Here is a 19348-nt window from a genome sequence, read left to right on the forward strand (position 1 = left end):
AAGTCATACAATGGTATTTCTCCAGGATGGCAAGCTTACAGCCTTAACAACAAGCCTGTGGCGGCTTCTTAGTCTCCTGTGTAATCACTCCACAAGCAGATGGTTCTGATGATTACATACTACTCTACCAAGCACCAACTCCTGGAATGAAAACCACCCCTTTGGCAAAATTAGTTGCCTTAAGTGTTGATTTCTGACCTCACAGTTAATAGTTTGTTGCACACTAAACCCTACAGTCAACCAACATTTGTCTAACTTTGATATACAAATAAATGCAAGCATAGCTTAACGTTTTTCCCAGTACTTTTCTCCTTTAACATGATGATTGTTGGACTTGCCGAACTGTGCTTTTGATGAAGTCAAAGACAATTAACATCTTACTTTTGGTAAAATAAGTATAAAAGTAATAAGTTTAACAAGCTGCTGGTGATTGCAGCAATTGTAGAAGAATGTTGTATCAAATGGAAAAACATAAGAGTTTACTAAATTTTGTATCTCAAAGTTAAGGACAAAACTCATTGCTGAATATTTACTTGATTCTGCATTTATGCAGAAAAAAACGATAAATCAGAGACACAATAACGTATTTGTAGCTCTACATGGTACTGTTGTGCATTTAGATTGATGTACTTGAAATGGATTTCAAAGTTGCTTTTGTCAGAAGGTCATACATTTTCTTTTTGGGTCCCTCAAGACTAAAAATTACCAACTGAACCTTGCACCTTCCCACTTTGTCAAAAGCAGAGGCAACTGATACAGTCTGGAAACACTGGTCATTCTTCCCTCACAATGCGTTACCTCAGCGTATAGGTGGGGCTGATACAGGAAATGGCAGATTTCATCAGTAAGGTGATTTCAGATACAGCACCACGCCTCTCAGGTCACTGGGCAGACAAAAGAACAGAGTCAAAGTCACTACTTGCACAACTACTGCTCACTGTTGCCTCACAATAAAAACTATGATAGACTGTTCTCTTATTACTGGCACCTGTATTCCTTCAGGCTATGTTCAGGTAACTCATTTTCAGAAGCCCAAAAGACATATGTAGATTTGCCAAGCATGTCTTGCTGAAAGGATAAAATCTGTTACAGGAAGCAGGAAGTAAAGAAGCGTTTTTCTGGGGATACCTACTCTCACCAATGGTATGTAAATATAGCCCCACCAATGAGAATGCAGAAGGGCTGTGGCCTGTGTCCATTGCTGATGGTGCAGTTCAGAGCTAAATCAAACATCTGGCTACTGATTGTCATTGTGTCTGACAGACAGGCCAGACACAGGGCCTCCTTTGGTGTGTCCAGGGTTTATTTGGCACCCCTTGTAGAGAGAACTGACATGACAGTCAAAGAAATTGGAGGTGGGATATGTCCTGAATAGCTAACAAGCTCAATTTCATAATATGAAATGTCTGTGGGTGCATTTATTACAAGCAGCCGCTAAGCTGAAAAGAAACTGAATGTTATATGATGGCATTGTGTCCCATTATGTTTACCTTGCCTCTTGATATTTTGCTTTAGGTACTTAATGGAAGTGAGAGGCTTCAATCTTACTTTTTCCCCCATGGATGCATGACAGTTAACCAAACAAAGAGGGCACAATCTTGTTTTTTCCCAGTCTGACTGGAACTGTTGCTACAAATAGACACAGATCATGCATGTGATATAGTTTAAGCTGCTTCCTGTGCCATGTCCCACAATGCTTTGTGCCAAACTGTTAAATATAGACGCATGTGGAAGTGAGCATTCTAAGGCTTCAGTAAGGACTTTACTTTTACAAAGCGAAATGCTTTGTATGTGAATCACTGTGCATTAGCAGGGTGCCTGAGGTTTAAGTGTAACCTCAAACAATGTGATGACAGAAGGCAACAAGGTTAATTGATTAATTTTTGATTGTGACCAGTCCCTCTTGTGGACTTTGCCTTATGAAGTGTTGTGGTCCAAGCGGTGCATTCTGTGCAACGTATCTGTCTTTCACTACCCAATGAAAGATGAGAAGTTGTAATGCGCTGCGTAACTTGATTAGGTAGCCAAGTGCCTGTACCTCCATGGGCCTGTATTAATGCAAGTGGGGAAAGCGGAGCAGTCTCTGCGGGATGAGCCAGACTTCACACTTATTCGCATTGCAGTCTTCTGGACATGCCCACTGGCCAATATGAATACCAAAGTGCTCCTGTTTCAAATCTTCATGGAAACACTCTGCTGAGAATGCCCATATACTTTGGGTGGAAAAGTCACGCATCTGCTTTGATAATGCATGATGGTGCAGATTCCCTACCTTGATAATCAGATTTGTTATTCAAATGGACAGGAGTACAGGTCCTGGCTCCTGTTTGTTTGCACTAGTTCCATTTTTAGATATCCTGCTGTTGCATGTGGTTATTTGGCACATGCTTTTCAGTGCTCAGGCCACAAATTATTTTCCATTATTAGAACTTCTAAAATGAATTTCTTTTTGCTCAGGCTTTTAAGGGTAGTTGTCTCATGGAACATATTGGAAATTCTTTCCATTAGCAGGGTTAAAACTGATGATTAATGCAAACTTGACAGTAATGGTATGGAACAGGGCTTGTAGCCTAAAGGTTGTCATTGTGATTCCCAGGTGGGCTGGTGCTATAGTAGCTTTGAGTAAGATACTTATGACTCATTTAGCAGTTAATGACCAACTCAGTAAATATCCAGCTGTGTAAAGAATTGTAAGAATTGTAAGCTATGGAAGTTGTTCTGGATGAGAATGTCTACTAATCAGACATAATGTGTATAATAACATTATTAAAAAATGGAGTGGCTCAACCAGTCAAAGCACTTGCTGTCACATGCACAGGGTTGAGCACTATGTCCTATGTATGATCCTAGCCATGTCATTAGCTGATGCAAACTGGCTTTGTTCTGGAGGAGGGTTAATCCGCTGGGAGTTTGCACATCAGCAACCCCTGCTGGTTGATTGGGCGCCTTCAGTTCTCCCTTGAGTAAAGCTATGTATGAAGTGTCCTTGTCCCACTCAAGTCTGTGCAAGCTTAATTTTACTTTTATCTGTGGGAGCTGCAGTATGTAAAGATGCTGCAGCTGACATCGCATATTTCAGAGAAGAGCACATGTTTGTCTGTGTCGTCCTGTATGGCCACAAGGGGTTTCAGCGATAAGAACAGCATCTAAGTACATAAGTGGGCATTCCAAACTGGGAGTAAAAGGGGGAAAAAAGCATTGTGTCCAAATATGTATTTAATAGAAATGTATAAAATTTACATAGATCATTAATTATGTCAAAAAGTAAAATAGGCTATCTTACATGTTAGCTTATTTAAAATGTAAAATGCGCCAAGCTTTAAAGTGCAGCCCTTTGGTGTGTAGGCTGTTTCCAGTGGCAATGGGACTAATAAACTAAACTAAGCACATCTTTCTACAGGATTAAGCTTCAGGGCGAAAGCCATGAAGCAAACGTTTGTTTCTGCCTGCACGGCCAAAATGGGGACTTGCAGTATTGCTAAATCAGGTGGTATTGGCAGCAAAGTGCCAGCAGAGCAGAGCACAGCCGTCTGTCGGGATGGAGCTGTGGGCTTGTTTTTGTCTAGCTGGCGGGTCTGTAGATGTGCAGGTGATCACATTGACAATCCTCATGGAAAATAACTGATTGGTTTCAAAAAATCAAATGTACACGATAGCCACTGAAACGTTCAGTGTGCATTGTTACAGTACTTTACACTGTGTCCATTTCAGTCTTATGTCTGTTTGTGTCCTGGGTAAAATTGGACCTTTGTTCTGGCTCTCTGTACTTTGTTTTAATCAGTGCATGCCTTCATGGTGATAAGAACATGATTTACTATTAAAACATGTGTAGCCTGAGGTCTATTTTAAGCTCTTGTTGAAAGCTTGCCAGTGCTTTTGGAATTTTGCACTCATGGATAGCACTCTAATCCTAAAACATCTATACTCATTCATTGTTTTATCTCTTAATGTCCTGATTGAAGAGTGTGTTTGGAGGGACATACCACCATCATACCACAACAATTCTCCAATACTGTTGTTTTAAGTAAGTTAAATTTATGGTGAGTTAACCTGTCTGAAGAGCCATATATTTGTGGTATAGAATTAACACAGCAAGTAATGAATGTTTGTAATAGGATTTATTTTAATATAGTAGTATACCTGCCATCTGCTGAGAACAATGACTGTGATCATTTCAGATCAGGCACTTATATAAATCTATTTATTTAAAATTTAAGTGGGACTACATAAGCCATCTGTTCAGGATTCCATGCTACCAATGGCTGTGTGATGACATCACTCTCAATGTGGTTTCTCTTTAACAGCTCAGGTTGGACATGCCAGGAGCGGCCAGACTGCGGGTGTAGTCACTGAGCAGCTGCAGTGTGAGGGGGAGGGAAGAAGATGGGTGAGACCAAGGACGAGAAGAGCTCCCAGGCTGGGCAGCTCTTTGAGAACTTTGTTCAGGCCTCCACATGCAAGGGCACCCTGCAGGCCTTCAACATTATGTGTCGGCAACTGGAGCTGGACCCAATGGACCACAAGAACTTCTACAGCAAGCTGAAGGCCCAGGTTACTACCTGGAAGGCTAAAGCCCTATGGAGCAAGCTGGACAAGAGAGCTGCCCACAAAGAGTACAAGAAGGCAAAGGCTTGCACCAGCAAAAAGGTAAAGCAGCCTGTCGCACAGTCAGTCTTGGACTAATGGGGACAAAATCGTTAAGTTGAGCAACAGCAGCATGGCAGTGGGAAAGATTTTAGAATAAAACCCTTTTACATAAACTGGGTTCCTTAGTATTTAAAGATCCTTATATGGTTTACTTCACAGATCATTCTGAGAAAGATGGGTAATTACTCATTGACGGTGGCTGTGTATTCATAGTGGCTCGCTGTGCAGGGTGTGGGCGTCTCTCAGGTTGTTGTTTTGCCCCCTTCTAGGGGTTTAACAGACTTTTCTTTCCTGTGACTGATGTGATGGCAAGCAGCTAACGGTGAACTCACCCTGGCATAGTTTGCTGCACCTTTGCTCATGCTCAGCGAGGACCCCCAAAGTCTCCACTTTGCCTTCTCAAAATGTGACCGAGTAAATAACTTGACAAAAGAAAAAGTTCACTTATGTTCACTGTCGTTTTCCAAGGTATACTAGCTGCTCTCTGGCTTGAAATGTAAATTTAGCCAAATAACCTGGCTAATATATTCAAATATCAGGCTAGAAATATCTCTTTTTCCAGCCAAGTTTTGCTATTTAAAAAGGGTAGGTAATTGTGTGGACAGTTCTGTCATCATCTGCTCTTCTCTGAAGGTTTTTCCCTTCTGACATTCTCTTCATGCAGTGGTTGTCTTTTTGTAAAAAGAAGAAATCACTGCTCACGTTAAGATGTGAAACCCTGTGATTTTACACGCACGCCACAAAAGAGGGTGCAGACTAAAGGCGGACCCAGGGATTGGGCTGTGCAGTAGGCCATAGAGGTGCATTAGGCACTGCCTCTGCCACTGACTCAGTGATGGGTCTCGGTCACATCTGAGCAATGTGCCTTTGAAGGGGAATCTGTGCATGAGTCATGGCTGACCAGCACATCAGTCACCAAAATGCTTTTTTAATATCCAACACATGCACATGAGACGAGATCAGTCAGCAGGAGACAGGAGTCCATAAAAAATCAGAGGGGTGTTTTTTATTGTACCCCTCCAAAGAAGGCTGTGTGGCACCAAGCCCACCATGTTAGGTGCTTTAAGTGTTTTAAAATAAGCTGGAGGTTTCTTATATCAAGTATAAGTGATAAAATACACTGTTTACATGATCTAAAAGGAGTCAAATTATAGGGTGCTTTCCAGGTTATAATTAACCTGTCGTTAGAACACCTAATTTCATTTCCTGAAGCATCAAGTCTCTTTCACATTTTGTCCATGTTAAAAGCCACCAAGGGAGCCATGTTAAATAATTTTGTTTATTGAAGTAATAATACAGATGTGTCTGCTCTGTTATAGTGAGGTGACTTACTGTACTTTAATGGGTCCTGCTTAAGACTGCTTAAGACTTTATGTTGGCTCTCTGCCTGTGTGAATCTCCCGTCAAAGAAAAGCCGGACGTATTGTCTTTCCTGGTTGAAAATCCCTCTCTGTAATAAAAGTGGATGAGTGCCAGACTTTTCTCTCATTTTTTCCTAATTCTGGAATATATTAGAATGTAATTTTTTTTTTTTTTAAGAGAAGTAAAGATGGTGGGATGTTGTACTGACCTATGTGGTCTTGTCTGCGACTGATCCTTTTTGATTTATAGTGTACCAGCTGCTCATTTACAGTCTAGTTATTCTTTTATCAAGAGAAGGTGCTGTCAGTGACAGTTTACTGTGCCTTTCTAATCTGGTTTCACTCAGGCTGCTGTGATATCATTGTGCACCCAGCTGCCAAATGCCTGTTATTGCTGTAATCTGGAGGAGACATAAAGCCACTCTGGTTTTATCCTCTCTGCCCAAGTCTTCATAATGCAATCAACATATTAAACACTTGGTTACTGAAAATAATTTTCTCCTATGAGAACATGTCTCAATTATTTTCCCTCTCTCCAAATTGTAGGTCACAATTCTTAACCTTGTGTCTCAGTTTTAATACAGTGCAGATTTCATGCTGGCAAGAAATGAGGATGAAAAGGAGAAAAAATGTTTTAAGTCATTTTGACCATATATGTAGAACAGCTCAAAGATGCTTCACATAGTATTTGAATGACTTCAGAACCTGATCCAACAGAGTGAGAGAGATGTATGTTTCTGGGGTGTTGCTGAGGTCCCGTGCCAGATTCAGCAAAGTGGATTTCAATTTGATCCCATCCTAACCAGAGGTTTTGGCTTGAATGGAGGCCTGAGTGAGGGACGTGAAATATTGGTCAACATGAAGTCATCCCTCTACACCTTCACCATACAGCAAACTTGCAAACCCTGCCTTTTGTCCTAAGGCCAATGTTTCTCACAATACCATTCATAAGGTCGCTTACGGTAATTTAACAATCTTAAAAAACTGCTTTGCAGCAATTATAATTGTGCTTGTAATGATACCAGAAGTAACAGAAGCAGTGATATTTACTGAATTTTCTGCTCCTTCCAAAAATGGTGTGACTTTTCATAGTACTATATTGATCATTTAGAAATCAGTTTGCTACAGTTTTGCACCTTTGTAGCACATTAGGCTCATGCAGCTGAATTTCTAATTGGAAAGTATATGTAATGTAGCAAAAGCAATTCAGAAATATTGTCCAACTCAGCCTTCAGACCTGTGACTTCTAAGACCAGAGTCCTGAAACCAAAGTTTACAGGTAGAATAAATATTATTAATATTCTGTTAAGTTTATTTGTGTGTTTTCTTTTGCATTTCTACAAGGCCGTGCTGTAATAACCATTTTATAAATTGCATATGTTTATTTAACACCTTGAAATTGCATATGTTCCTTTATGGATGTTTTGTTAATCTTCACTTTGTGCCAGGTGTAAATTGGAAAACATGACACTATTATCATTATGCAAAACTTGCCAGTTTTGTTGTATGATATGTCAAGCAATGGAATTATGTTCCATAATTACATAAAGAGGCAATTTAAAGCAAAATATATAGTTACTCGCAGTTGTCAGGAAAGTCAAGGAGTTCATCCTTGTGCTAATGTCATTGTTCAGCTCTTTCTTCTCTTAGCTGAACTCTATTGAAATGCCAGATGCTCATCTGCTGGGGAGGCTGGTTTTATTTCTGTGCTTCCCTGGTGGTCCTCATAGTGTCCTTAAGCCCATCAGACAGTCTGACATAATTAAATGAGTAGCAGGACCACTGGTCCATTTTATGTACAGTGTCAAGTGAGTGAAGCACATGTCTAGTATTGTCCATTCTCAGGCTTTTTGAATAAACTTTTTAGCACTTTACAGTTAGAACAAGGGCTGTTGTCAGCCAAGCACCCAGAGGTGTCAGTCCCTGGTTAACACGGGTCTTAGAATTTATGAAGGGATCCTCAGCACCAGTGCTCTGCAATCCAGTACAATCCACTGTATTCCACAGAGCTCCAGGTGCTGTTCCCAATAAACTGGCACGGGGGGTGTGACCCAGGATGGTGTGATCTCCTTCTGTCCTGCTGGCAGTGAGGTCATGTGTAGAGCTAATGGTGTGTGATTGATGGTGACAATGTTTCCGCCCATGTGTGCGAACTGCCAGGCAGGAAATGGAGCCGGTCTGAGTCAGCAGCCAATGGGCAGGCTGCAGCCCACAGGAAACTCCTTGCTACAGCGATAACAGACAGTTTAGATAGAGGGTGGGTATGGACAGACCCTAATGGGTTATGATAAAGATCATTATCGCTGGGGATAATACTATAGACTGGAGAGGAAATCGGAATTAGAAAGTGACCAGGGAATTGGGGTAGCTTTACATTGTGCCTGTGAAAAATGGCTCCATGTAGGTGTTGCCTTTCTATGAAGAAGTGGATTTGAACAGACAAGCGAATGAGCACACCTGCATGCTTGAGTATCTGTGGTAAACAGCCTCTCCACCTTAATTATCCACAGTAATAAAAGGAACAGCGGGCCTGACATGTCAAAACAGAACTGGTATCTGCATGGCACCCTCTCCATGGACCAATGCCAAGCGAATGAGTTTTGCCAAGACTGTTAAATATTGCTGTTCTTCTTTGAATGGGTGACGTGTTGTAATCCCATTTCTCACCGAGAAAGAATGACTAAAACTGTTTTATTTTCACCACGGGGCTGCAACAGGCCTTTTATGGCATGATCTGAGCAGCTGCCGTATAGAGCCCAGGGTGAGAACTCCTACTCATACACAGTCAACACCAGGGAGTGGGCTCCACGTAGGGCTACACAAACTCCATAAGGCCCGCGGCCTGTGAACCCTGAAACCCTACCATATCACAATATTGTCATGAGCAGTGCCATCTGGGAGTTCCTTTGACTCCGTGAACCAGCACATGCTATTATAGGAAGTGGGTCCCAGGGCACAGATATGCTCAGTGCTCCTCCTGTGTCTGTCATTTATTTTGAGGTCAATGTGGTGGTGCCCTGTTATGTCTCATCTGTTTAACAAAACTAGCGAGGGAAGAAATGAAATGATGTACCTGGTACAATGCCCGCAGGTCATACAAGGCCAGTCAGATTCTAACACAGGGGTCAGAGGACTGTGTCTGCCTGTAAGCAGACCACAGGTAAACATTTCCTTTGGCGGAGGAGCAAGAAGGGGAGGCAGCCATCCTTGTTCTACACAGCAGAGCTTCTGTGACTCAAGCATGGTTAAAGGGTGAGCTAATACTTCTGAAGGCACCGTTGGAGAACAACTACCCCTGCCACACACCCATCACCCCTGCAAAGACTGAGGGAGATCGTCCCACACATATTCAGACGACTCCGTTAACCAAAAAAATGACTTCATGCATAGTTGAGTGAAAGAGGTGTGGAGATGATGTATGTGATGTTCCAAAGCTGTAATTATGGCAAAGGGTGAGGTAATCTTGTGATGTATTACCTTGTAGGTTTTGCTTAACATAAAGCAGATCTGGCAGTTCTTTTCATGATGTATTTTCTTTCTGATAACTGAAATTTTGTGAGTAGTAGTTATCAGAATTTTTTTTTTTTTTGGTCTGACTTTACATTCTTAGAACAGTTCAGATATTTGGGTGTTCTGTGGATTGAGGTTATAAATTAGGTTTTAATAGCTCAACACTGACAGCTGCTGGTACACATTGATGTTGGTCCTCTGTTCCCCCTTTCACCCCAGTGCCTGATCATTGGAGGTGGCCCCTGTGGCCTGCGCACAGCAATCGAGCTGGCCTTGCTGGGAGCCAAAGTGGTGGTGATTGAGAAGAGGGACGCCTTTTCTAGGAACAACGTGCTGCATCTCTGGCCCTACACCATCCATGACCTGAGGGCCCTGGGTGCCAAGAAGTTCTACGGAAAGTTCTGTGCTGGAGCCATAGACCACATCAGTGAGTTTTGTTTACCTGCTGGCACCACCCATGCACTTTAACCCTCTCCTCCTCACAAGTGTCACAAGGTTGCCCAACCCACTCATCTCACAGATCAAAGATAGAACAGAACATTCCATGAGCTTTCCTCAGCAGATAACAGATTAGTGCAACTGCATATTATCATAAGGTGGTAACATTTCCCCTTTTTGTATTTGATTTGGCTTTTCATTCAGGGAAACCATCAAAATAGCATGCAGGCTTACCCTAACACATCTGCCTCTGAGGAATACATTACATTTTATTTTCAGCAGTTTTCTAGATATGACCAATTCTATCCAATCAAAGAAAGAAAAAAACCATGGAAATATATTTAAAATATTTAAATACATGTGCACTGGGTATTTCATGCTGTGTTCCCTTTTAAGCCTGTGTTCCCATCCCTGTATCTGCACAGTCATAAATGAAGTGATGTTCTCTGAGCAGTTCTACTGACTGTGCTGTGTTATTCATGTGAAGCACCACTTACTGCTGGTCTCTGAGCTAAGGTATCAAAGTTATAAATACTTGTTGAAGGAGAGCCTGTCTTTTACATTGAAGAATGAAGATACAAATCAGAGCTGGCAAATGCTTCTGCTGGATAGCTCACAGCTCTCAAGCGGCATGGGTCAAAGGCCAAGCATGCTCCCCTGGAGCACTGTGTGTGTTCGCTGGGTTGTTCTCTGGGCTCAGGAATAGAGGACTGAGCTCTAAGGAACAGAGCTATTGCTCTTGGAAGCTCACAAATCTCGAATGTGTTTGGCAGGTATTCGTCAGCTACAGCTCATTCTGCTGAAGGTCTGCTTGATCATGGCTGTGGAGGTCCATGTCAACATAGAGTTCATCAAGCTGCTGGAGCCCCCAGAAGACCAGGAGAATGAAGGTGACAGCCCACCTTCTGTGGGATGTGAATGGAGGTCCCCTAAACTAGGCACTAGACAGCTCTAATCTCTACAAATCACATGGCTTGTAGGCCACTGTCTGTTTTGTCCAAGGTTACATTACATTACATTACATCATTTAGTAGACACTCTTACCCAGAGCGAGTTCCAAATAAGTGCATCACTATGCTAAGAGTAGTTATCGAGAAGTCCTATAAGAGGTCAGTAAGATACTGAGTTAGGTGCTAAACTAGTGAAGAGTGCTTTTTTTTGGAATAGAAAACAGGGATAGAACCAATAACTGATAGAGGAAGGTAGACTAGAGATACAGCCTGAAGAGATGGGTTTTCAGCCTTCTCTTGAAGGCACCCAGGGAGTCTTGTCCGAATCTCAGCAGGAAGCTCATTCCACCAGTGTGGAGTCAGTACTGAGAAGAGGTGGGTCCGTGAGATGCTGCATTTGTATTTCGAGACGCAGACCTGACCTGAGGTAGCAGAGCGCGGCGCTCTTACTGGCTGGTTGATGTAGTTTACTCAGTCTCATGACATACTTCAGCATTTCTCTCATCCACTGGTTTTAATTTAGATTTGGGAAGGCAGTGAGGCTCAATATCACTAATGTGTATTGTTGATTTTTGTGTTCATGCAAATAATCAGTTAACTGTTTTCTGTGATTTTATTGTAGTCAATTGGAGTCAAGTCCTTGTAGCATTTATTTTTGCTACTCTACTGTTAAACTGTAGAGAAGATTCCAAAAATGTTAATTTTGTACCACCATTGTTCACTTTCTCCTCTGCGTTGTGTCACAGTCATATTAGGTCCGGCAGGGCAATGTGAAGGCATGAATCAGAACTTCAAGCCTCCTCTTTGTTTAAATCTATCCCTGACAACCAGCAGTAAACAGCAACCCTTCAGTGTTCATTGTAATGGCCTTGTTTCTCTCCATCTGAACATCTAAGTGGAAAAAAAATCTCCCGAAGGAATTTTTTGTTCATATTTAGCTGCAAATGATTACGTCCATGGCTCTCATGTCATTACTTGGCAGGGTGACAGTCGTCAACGATTGCCTCGAAGAAGAATAAATGAAATCACCACTAAGGAGACTTAATTCTGAATTTAGTTAACTTAATTAGAAACATGTCCCACTCCTCCACTTGCAACAGGTCTCTATGTCAAGATTTGTTTTAAAACACGCAGTGAACTGGGGTTGGGCACAGAGCCTGTTCATCTGGAGAACCTCTGTGTGACTTATTGTCTTTCATAAGTGTTTTATGATCAGAGTGTGAGAAATCATGTTAAAGGCACTCCTGTGTGGTCACTTTGACACCGCTGGCACTGGACTGAGCCATTTCTAAATAAGCAATATAAATCTGTCCCCTCCAGCACAGTGACATGCCATATCCTTGAGGAAAATCGTATTATATAGGCGATGCTGTGTTGCACAAGTCTGAATCAATACTTGCTTGGGTTTCCATTTCCCCCTGCATGTCGCTACTTCGCATTGGAGAGAATTTTTAGGATGATAAACCCCTGAAAAGTGGCTCTATATGTAGGAACAGTGTTGCAAAGGACATTAATGGCTCTCTTTCCTGCTATTGTTGATCAGCCATTTTATTTCGGTTAGAAAAAGGCATCTCTACCTGCACAGCTGAGTTCACAGGAGCTGTTTTTGTAACTATGCTAGGTAGTTATTGAGGCACTGGACTGATCCTCAGCAATCAGTGGATTTCAAAACGGAAACATTGCAGGCCAGCCTAATTAGGTGTGTCTACCAGGCGAAATCATGTCACACAGATTCCCTCTTAAATGGCATCAGAATTAGAATTAGAAGATAATCTAGTTTCTCTACTATGTTGATAGATGATATGTTGTAAATCTGACCTATCACTGTAAACATTTGAAAGGGTAGTAGTGGTAAATATTTAGTGTTTCATGGTGCATAACACATGTTTGTTGCACACTTCACGTGCAGGATTTTGATAAAAAATTGGGACAGCTCACACAGTGCTGAGCGTTCTGTGTCCTCTCTTCCTGTTCCTCAGGGCCTGGGTGGAGGGCTGAGATCTTGCCTGGCGATCACCCCGTTTCCAGCTTTGATTTTGACGTGGTGGTGGGGGCAGACGGACGTAGAAACACACTGGAGGGTAAGCACTGACAGCAGGGGTGGTGAAGTGGTCAGCTGTGTCCACAAGCAGACAGATTGGCCAAGGAGCTAGTGAATCAATACTACCCAGTGCATACAATGCATACCCTTACAGTCTTCCAGAGAATACATTTAAAAGTAACCATGAGCATACATTTAACTGGCAATTCAAATGTATGCTGAGGAAATAATGCAAGAATGTTTTGAAATTAAACCCAGGAATTAGAATGGTTTTATGTGTGTACGGTACACAGTGTCTAATGAAACTTTTGTCAGTGCTAAGTCTGTCTGTAAAAACTCTTGTTGACTTCTTACCATTGTTGTAATACACAGTATATACATAGACCAGTATGTTTGAAGATAATGGTACATTTGTCCTGTAAGGTCCACAACACATGTTAGATGTATTATTTTTGTAAGGTCAACTCCCTTAGCCTTAATAAACTGTAAAGAGGACCGTCTGAGTGGTCATGGTCCCTGCTCTTTGCATTACTGTCTTTTGTAGAATTTATTTCTTCCAAATCCACATTAAAAACTTATGAAGCTATAAACTCAAGACAGGCTCTATAATCCCTTTTCACATATAATTTGGTAGGCTGTGCACAGTGATGTCACCACATTTCCCCCCTCAGGGCCATGTTACGCTGCAAATCGATCATCAAACTGCTGTAACAAAGCAAAAACCTCAGGCTGTATGTAATCGCTTGGACCGTGTTCAACAGTTGATGCATGTGAGATTCCCTGCCCGTCATCTTTTCACCATTCAAACAAGATGCTTGTACTAAAAAAGGAGATTTCGTTCAGTCTAAAAATAACTACACGTTTGGCTGGTCCTATAATCATGAAAAATCTGGGGAAAAAAAGTTAGCTGTCCTGCAGCACTTTGGCTGGGGGGAAAGTTAAATATACCTCAATCAGTGCCCAACTAATAGTTTAAAGGGAATGAAGCTGTATTTGGAAAGAGTGTGACGGGGGGGGAGAGCCCTTACGAATTACCATGACTGTAATGGAACATTTTAATGCCATACCTCTGAAGGGCTGCTCATGCACTAATAAATGACAATCTAAAGGTGTAAGCAGATTCAGATGTACCCATTCCTGCCAAAGATCCATCCGTTTTCAGCACTCCCACCACCACCACTACTTTATTTTATTTATTTATGTATTTATTTATTTACAAGAATGGGGGAACTTTAAACCAGTTCAGAACATAATCCCCTGTGGCTAGCTGGAAGACGTAAGGAGCTTAATAGCTTTAATGTGCACTCTGTGGTCACATGACCCCATGAGCTGGGTTGTGGGCGTCAGCTTGGTCTTGAGTCACCAATATAAAAACAGTCTTGAAAATGAGGTCATCACCCAAGTTTCCATCCAGAAAGAAGGTTCAAAGTTATAGAAAGCAATATTAAATAGATGGCTGCAAAACATTAATTGTATGTATAGCAGCAACAAGCACCCAAATCAATTTGACAATGACTAACTGGCTTACTATTGCATAACCAAACATAAAGCTTCTGTTGAGTTGTCAGCATAAAGTCAAAAATTACAGAATGCAAGATTTTTGTGCAAGATTTCAAACCTGTAGATGCAGAATAATTAACCAAAAATATGTTTCTCCCCCCTTGAGGACATTTTGCATCAATAATAAAAAGCAGTGCATTTCTGAAATAACAGATCAAATAAAAGTCCTAAACTAGGTCTCGGATAGTGAAATCTCACACTGTTTAGTTTACAGACAAATCACTAGTTTGTCTCTTGTCTGTGGAGATACTCCATCAATTCTGCCTAGGTGGTTTCTTGACAAAGGTGGAAAAAGATATTAATAGATGATACAGCACCATTTCAGATATTCTACATGCATGACCACATTCCCATAGCATTCTGTTTAATTTTCAGTCGTCTTACAGGACAAACCCATAAATGCCTAGCAGTTGTACCTTTCCTCGCTGCCAGCAAGACATTGTTTTGCTTCTCTTTGTTTGGTTATATAAATCCCCTCACCTTAGCAGCAAAGCTCTACTTTTCCGCCCAAGCTTAAAATAACTCTTCTGTGATTTATGATAAGTGGCAGATTTCCTTCAACTTAGTGTTCCACTCCTCTGCAGGAGGGCTCATAATCCCGTTGTCTTCCCTCAGGATTCAGAAGAAAAGAGTTCCGCGGGAAGCTGGCCATCGCCATCACCGCCAACTTCATTAACAGGAACACCACTGCTGAGGCCAAGGTGGAAGAGATCAGTGGAGTGGCTTTCATCTTCAACCAAAAGTTCTTTCTTGAGCTGAAGGAGGAGACAGGTGGGCCCATGCCTACTTACCCATCACAGACAGAGAGAGGGAGGCAGTGATAGTGATAGAGGGATATTTCTTTCTTTTTGGAACATTGCAGGAGTCACACTCAACTCCCCATTGCACCCCAGACCTTAGAAAACTGTATGTATTGACCAAGCTTGTGTAATATTCTGTACTTTACACATTCCCTTAATTGCGGGAGAGCATTCCTAATGTTCTAGCACACAGACTGCTTCAAAAAATATGGGGGAGATGGTTGATATTAGAAGGGAGCATTTTGGGCTGAGTGATGGTTAACGTCCCCGTGGGAACATACAGGTCAGTGTACACTATGAACAAGCTGGTGTTCCCACCCCTCCTGTGCATGCTCAACTGCCAGCAGCGCATCACTTACATTTTCAGAAAGGGCCATATATTCATTTCCCCAGTCAACAAATTTAGTGAGCTCACCTGGTCGTTAACACAGGTTAAATTTGAGTAATCTGTCCTCTTTCACAGGGATTGATCTGGAGAACATTGTGTACTACAAAGACAACACTCACTACTTTGTCATGACAGCCAAGAAGCAGAGCCTGCTGGACAAAGGAGTCATCATTCATGTGAGTGCCTGTATTTTACTAGTCCATTATCCATCAATCAATGAAAATTGCCCCTCGTTAAGTGCTAATAAGAGTGTTAAATCACTCCCTCGTTACAGTGCTTAAATTCTGCCTACTTAAAGTATTTAAATCACCCTCTCAATACAATGCCCTTTACAGTGATAAAACAACCCTCTCAATATAGTTATATATGGTGTTTTAATCACCCTCCGTTTATGGTGTTCATTACAGTTATCATGTTTAGATTGTGCTTTGTTTCAATATTTAAATCTGCCCACAATTACAGTGTTTAAATATAATATACCCCTGATTACTGTGTTTGTAATTCCTTTAATTTAATTCCCTTATTATGGTGTTTAAATTTTCTCCTTTATTAATGTGTTTGAATATACCCCTTATTATGGTCGTAATATATACCACTTATTATCATGGTGATTATATATATCCTGCGTTATGGTGTTTAAATTTCTTCTTTTAGTACAGAGTTGCCACTCGTAGTGTTAATATCTCACTTTCATTATGGTGTATAAACGTCCCCATATTGTGTTTAAAGAGATAAGTGTTCAGGGCGAAGAAATATTTCTGTGCAAAAAGGAACTTGCTCGACAAGGCACCATAAACATGGTGACAATAGTTGCATGTCATAGACATAACCCAAAAGAGAACATACTTCACAAATTCAGTGTGAGCTGGAGAGCCCTGAGACACATCCAGTTTACTCAAATATTTGGTGGCCTACTTTTCAGTGAGTCACACTATGACTTACTTCATAGAAATGCAGTGTTGTCTACATTGTCAGTACACCTTATCCTCAGCTGTGGTTCTCCTGCTTTTTAACCATGAACCCAAATTAGAGCATGTATTAATTAGAGAAATATTACATCAAATTCATTGTGTAGTCATCACATCTTAAGTGCTGAAGGAAAACAGGGTGATAAATATTCAGAAATGTACAGATGCAGAATCAGTTTTATTACAAGCTGGGAGTTTGTTTAGTTCAGTTTGTAGTAAATGCATTTTTTTATTTTATGTATTAATTAGCTTCTATTATGAAACCTCGGATCTCATACCTAGCTGAGGCCTGTATATAAGATTTTATGCACCTTTTACAGACATTTTCACTTGAAATAGTGTAAGAGGGCAATTGTTAGGTCTAGGCCACATTTGATTGGTCATTATATGTCTATCTGAATGTGTCCTGGAACTTTTTGATAGCAAAGCTGTTTGATTTCTTCCTGGGTTCCTTGAGGTGGGTTAATGTCCATCTGTCCAGCTTTGAAACACATTTTTCACGTTTCTTTAATTAAGGCTCAAGAATCCCTTCCCAGCACACCAGAGTGACCTCACTTGTCATGAATACAGCTTTTTATAGGTCAGCTGTCTTGACTTGTCATAAATTACAGTTTAAAGCAAAAATAAAATGCCTTTAAGAGTAAAATGGAACTGTTTATGGAAGTGAAAGCATAAAGCAAAATGTACAGTACTGTTGAACTTTAAGTTTAAATCTAAACAGAGATACTTCTGTTGGGTGTGAGCCCGTTAAATTGAACCAAGGGTTACTCCTTGGTAATGTCTGAGGGAAAAGTTCTTTCTTATCCACCAGCCTCCTGAGGTCCAGCTACTTGCAGTGTGCCGCAAGTGTGTAATGCATTGTCATAATTGGATCAGGAGAGTGCTGAGATTAAATGACCCCTATAAAGACTTGCCATTTATTTCATAGTTGGTTAGATATAAATAAACAGAGCAGCACAGTGGGGTTGCTGACTCAGTTCTCTGGTGAAGAGACCCTTGAAGCATGTACTTAACCCCTATTACCTCCTTAAATATCTAGCTGCAACAAAAGGATAACTTAAAATGGTAAGGTACAGTTGTGCTCAAAAGTTTGCATACCTTGGGAGAATTTGCAAGATGTGTACCATTTTTTTTTAAAGAAAACGTGAGTGAGAAGGCAAAACACGTGTATTTTATTTCTTATAGGACTCAAGTTCATATGTAAGGCATAACAGAATGGCACAATCATCAAACAAAACATGACAATAAAGAAAATGAGGAAATAATCCCTGTTCAAAAGTTTGCATACCTTTAGTTCTTAATATCGTGTATTGCCCCCTTTAGCATCAATGATGGCATGCAGTCTTTTGTAATAATTGTGCGTGAGGTCCTTAATTCTCTCAGGTGGTATAGCTGCCCATTCTTCTTGGCAAAATGCCTCCGGTTCCTGTAAATTTTTAGGTTGTCTTGCATATACTGCACGTTTGAGATCTCCCCAAAGTGGCTCAATGATGTTGAGGTCAGGAGACTGTGATGGCCACTCCAGAACTTTCACCTTTTTCTGCTGTAGCCATTGGAGGGTCAACTTGGCCTTGTGCTTCGGATCATTGTCATGTTGGAACATCCAAGAGCGTCCCATGCGCAGCTTCCGTGCTGTAGAATGCAAATTGTCTGCCAGTATTTTCTGATAACATGCTGCATTCATCTTGCCATCAATTTTGACCAACTTCCCTGTGCCACTGGAGCTCACACAGCTCCAAAACATAAGAGATCCACCACCATGCTTTACAGTGGGGATGGTGTACTTTTCACCGTAGGCCTTGTTGACTCCTCTCCAAACATAGCGTTTATGGTTGTGACCATAAAGTTCAATTTTGGTCTCATCACTCCAAATGACTGTGCTCCAGAAGCTGTGAGGCTTGTCTAGGTGTTGTCTGGCGTACTGTAAGCGGGCCTTTTTGTGGCATGGGCGCAGTAACGGCTTTCTTCTGGCAACTCGACCATGCAGGTAATTTGTGTTCAAGTACCTCCTCATTGTGCTCCTTGAAACAACACCACTTTTTTCCAGAGCAGCCTGTATTTCTCTTGAAGTTGTTTGTGGATTTTTCTTTGCATCCCGAACAATTCTTCTGGCAGTAGTGGGTGAAATCTTTCTTGGTCTACCTGACTGTGGCTTAGTATCAACAGAACCTCTTATTTTCCACCTCTTTATCAGGGTTTGAACAGTACTGACTGGCATTTTCAAGTGTTTAGATATCTTTTTATATCCTTTTCCTGCTTTATAAAGTTCAACTACCTTAGTACACAGGTGCATTGGCAGTTCTTTTGTCTTCCCCATGGTGCAGTATCCAGCCATGTCAGTGCATCACCTCATGAGCTGAGAAACTCACTGTAATTGTAATTAGTGTCTGTGCATAGTCAATCACAAGTCACAAGTGTGGGAACCTCCCTTTAATAGCCATTTAAACCTGTGTGTGTGTGTGTGTGTCAACCTGTGTGTTTATAATGTGGCCAAACATTCAAGGATATGTGAACTTTTGATCAGGGCTGTTTGGGTGATTTCAGTTATCATTATGATTTAAAATGGTGTCAAACAACTATGTGATAATAAATGACTTCACATGACCACTATTCTTAAATAAGAAAAAATTCTTTTGCATTATCAGTCATATTTTCCAAATAAATGCCAATGTTTAACAATTTCTT

At 41.1% G+C, this 19348-nt stretch overlaps 1 protein-coding gene across 1 annotated transcript in view; it reads left to right on the forward strand.

The window, feature by feature from the left end:
- The window catches only part of LOC118782264 (F-actin-monooxygenase MICAL2-like), a 47567-nt gene that overhangs the window by 7972 nt on the left and 20247 nt on the right, over window positions 1-19348 (forward strand). Inside the window, exons 2-7 of the mRNA XM_036535571.1 lie at window positions 4305-4647; window positions 9738-9945; window positions 10730-10846; window positions 12886-12987; window positions 15123-15278; window positions 15771-15871. Of these exons, the coding sequence (XP_036391464.1) occupies window positions 4384-4647; window positions 9738-9945; window positions 10730-10846; window positions 12886-12987; window positions 15123-15278; window positions 15771-15871 (948 nt within the window). The 5' untranslated portion in view covers window positions 4305-4383. The remainder of the gene's footprint in view (window positions 1-4304; window positions 4648-9737; window positions 9946-10729; window positions 10847-12885; window positions 12988-15122; window positions 15279-15770; window positions 15872-19348) is intronic.

Source organism: Megalops cyprinoides, chromosome 8 (genome assembly GCF_013368585.1).
Source record: "Megalops cyprinoides isolate fMegCyp1 chromosome 8, fMegCyp1.pri, whole genome shotgun sequence".
Lineage (NCBI taxonomy): Eukaryota > Metazoa > Chordata > Actinopteri > Elopiformes > Megalopidae > Megalops > Megalops cyprinoides.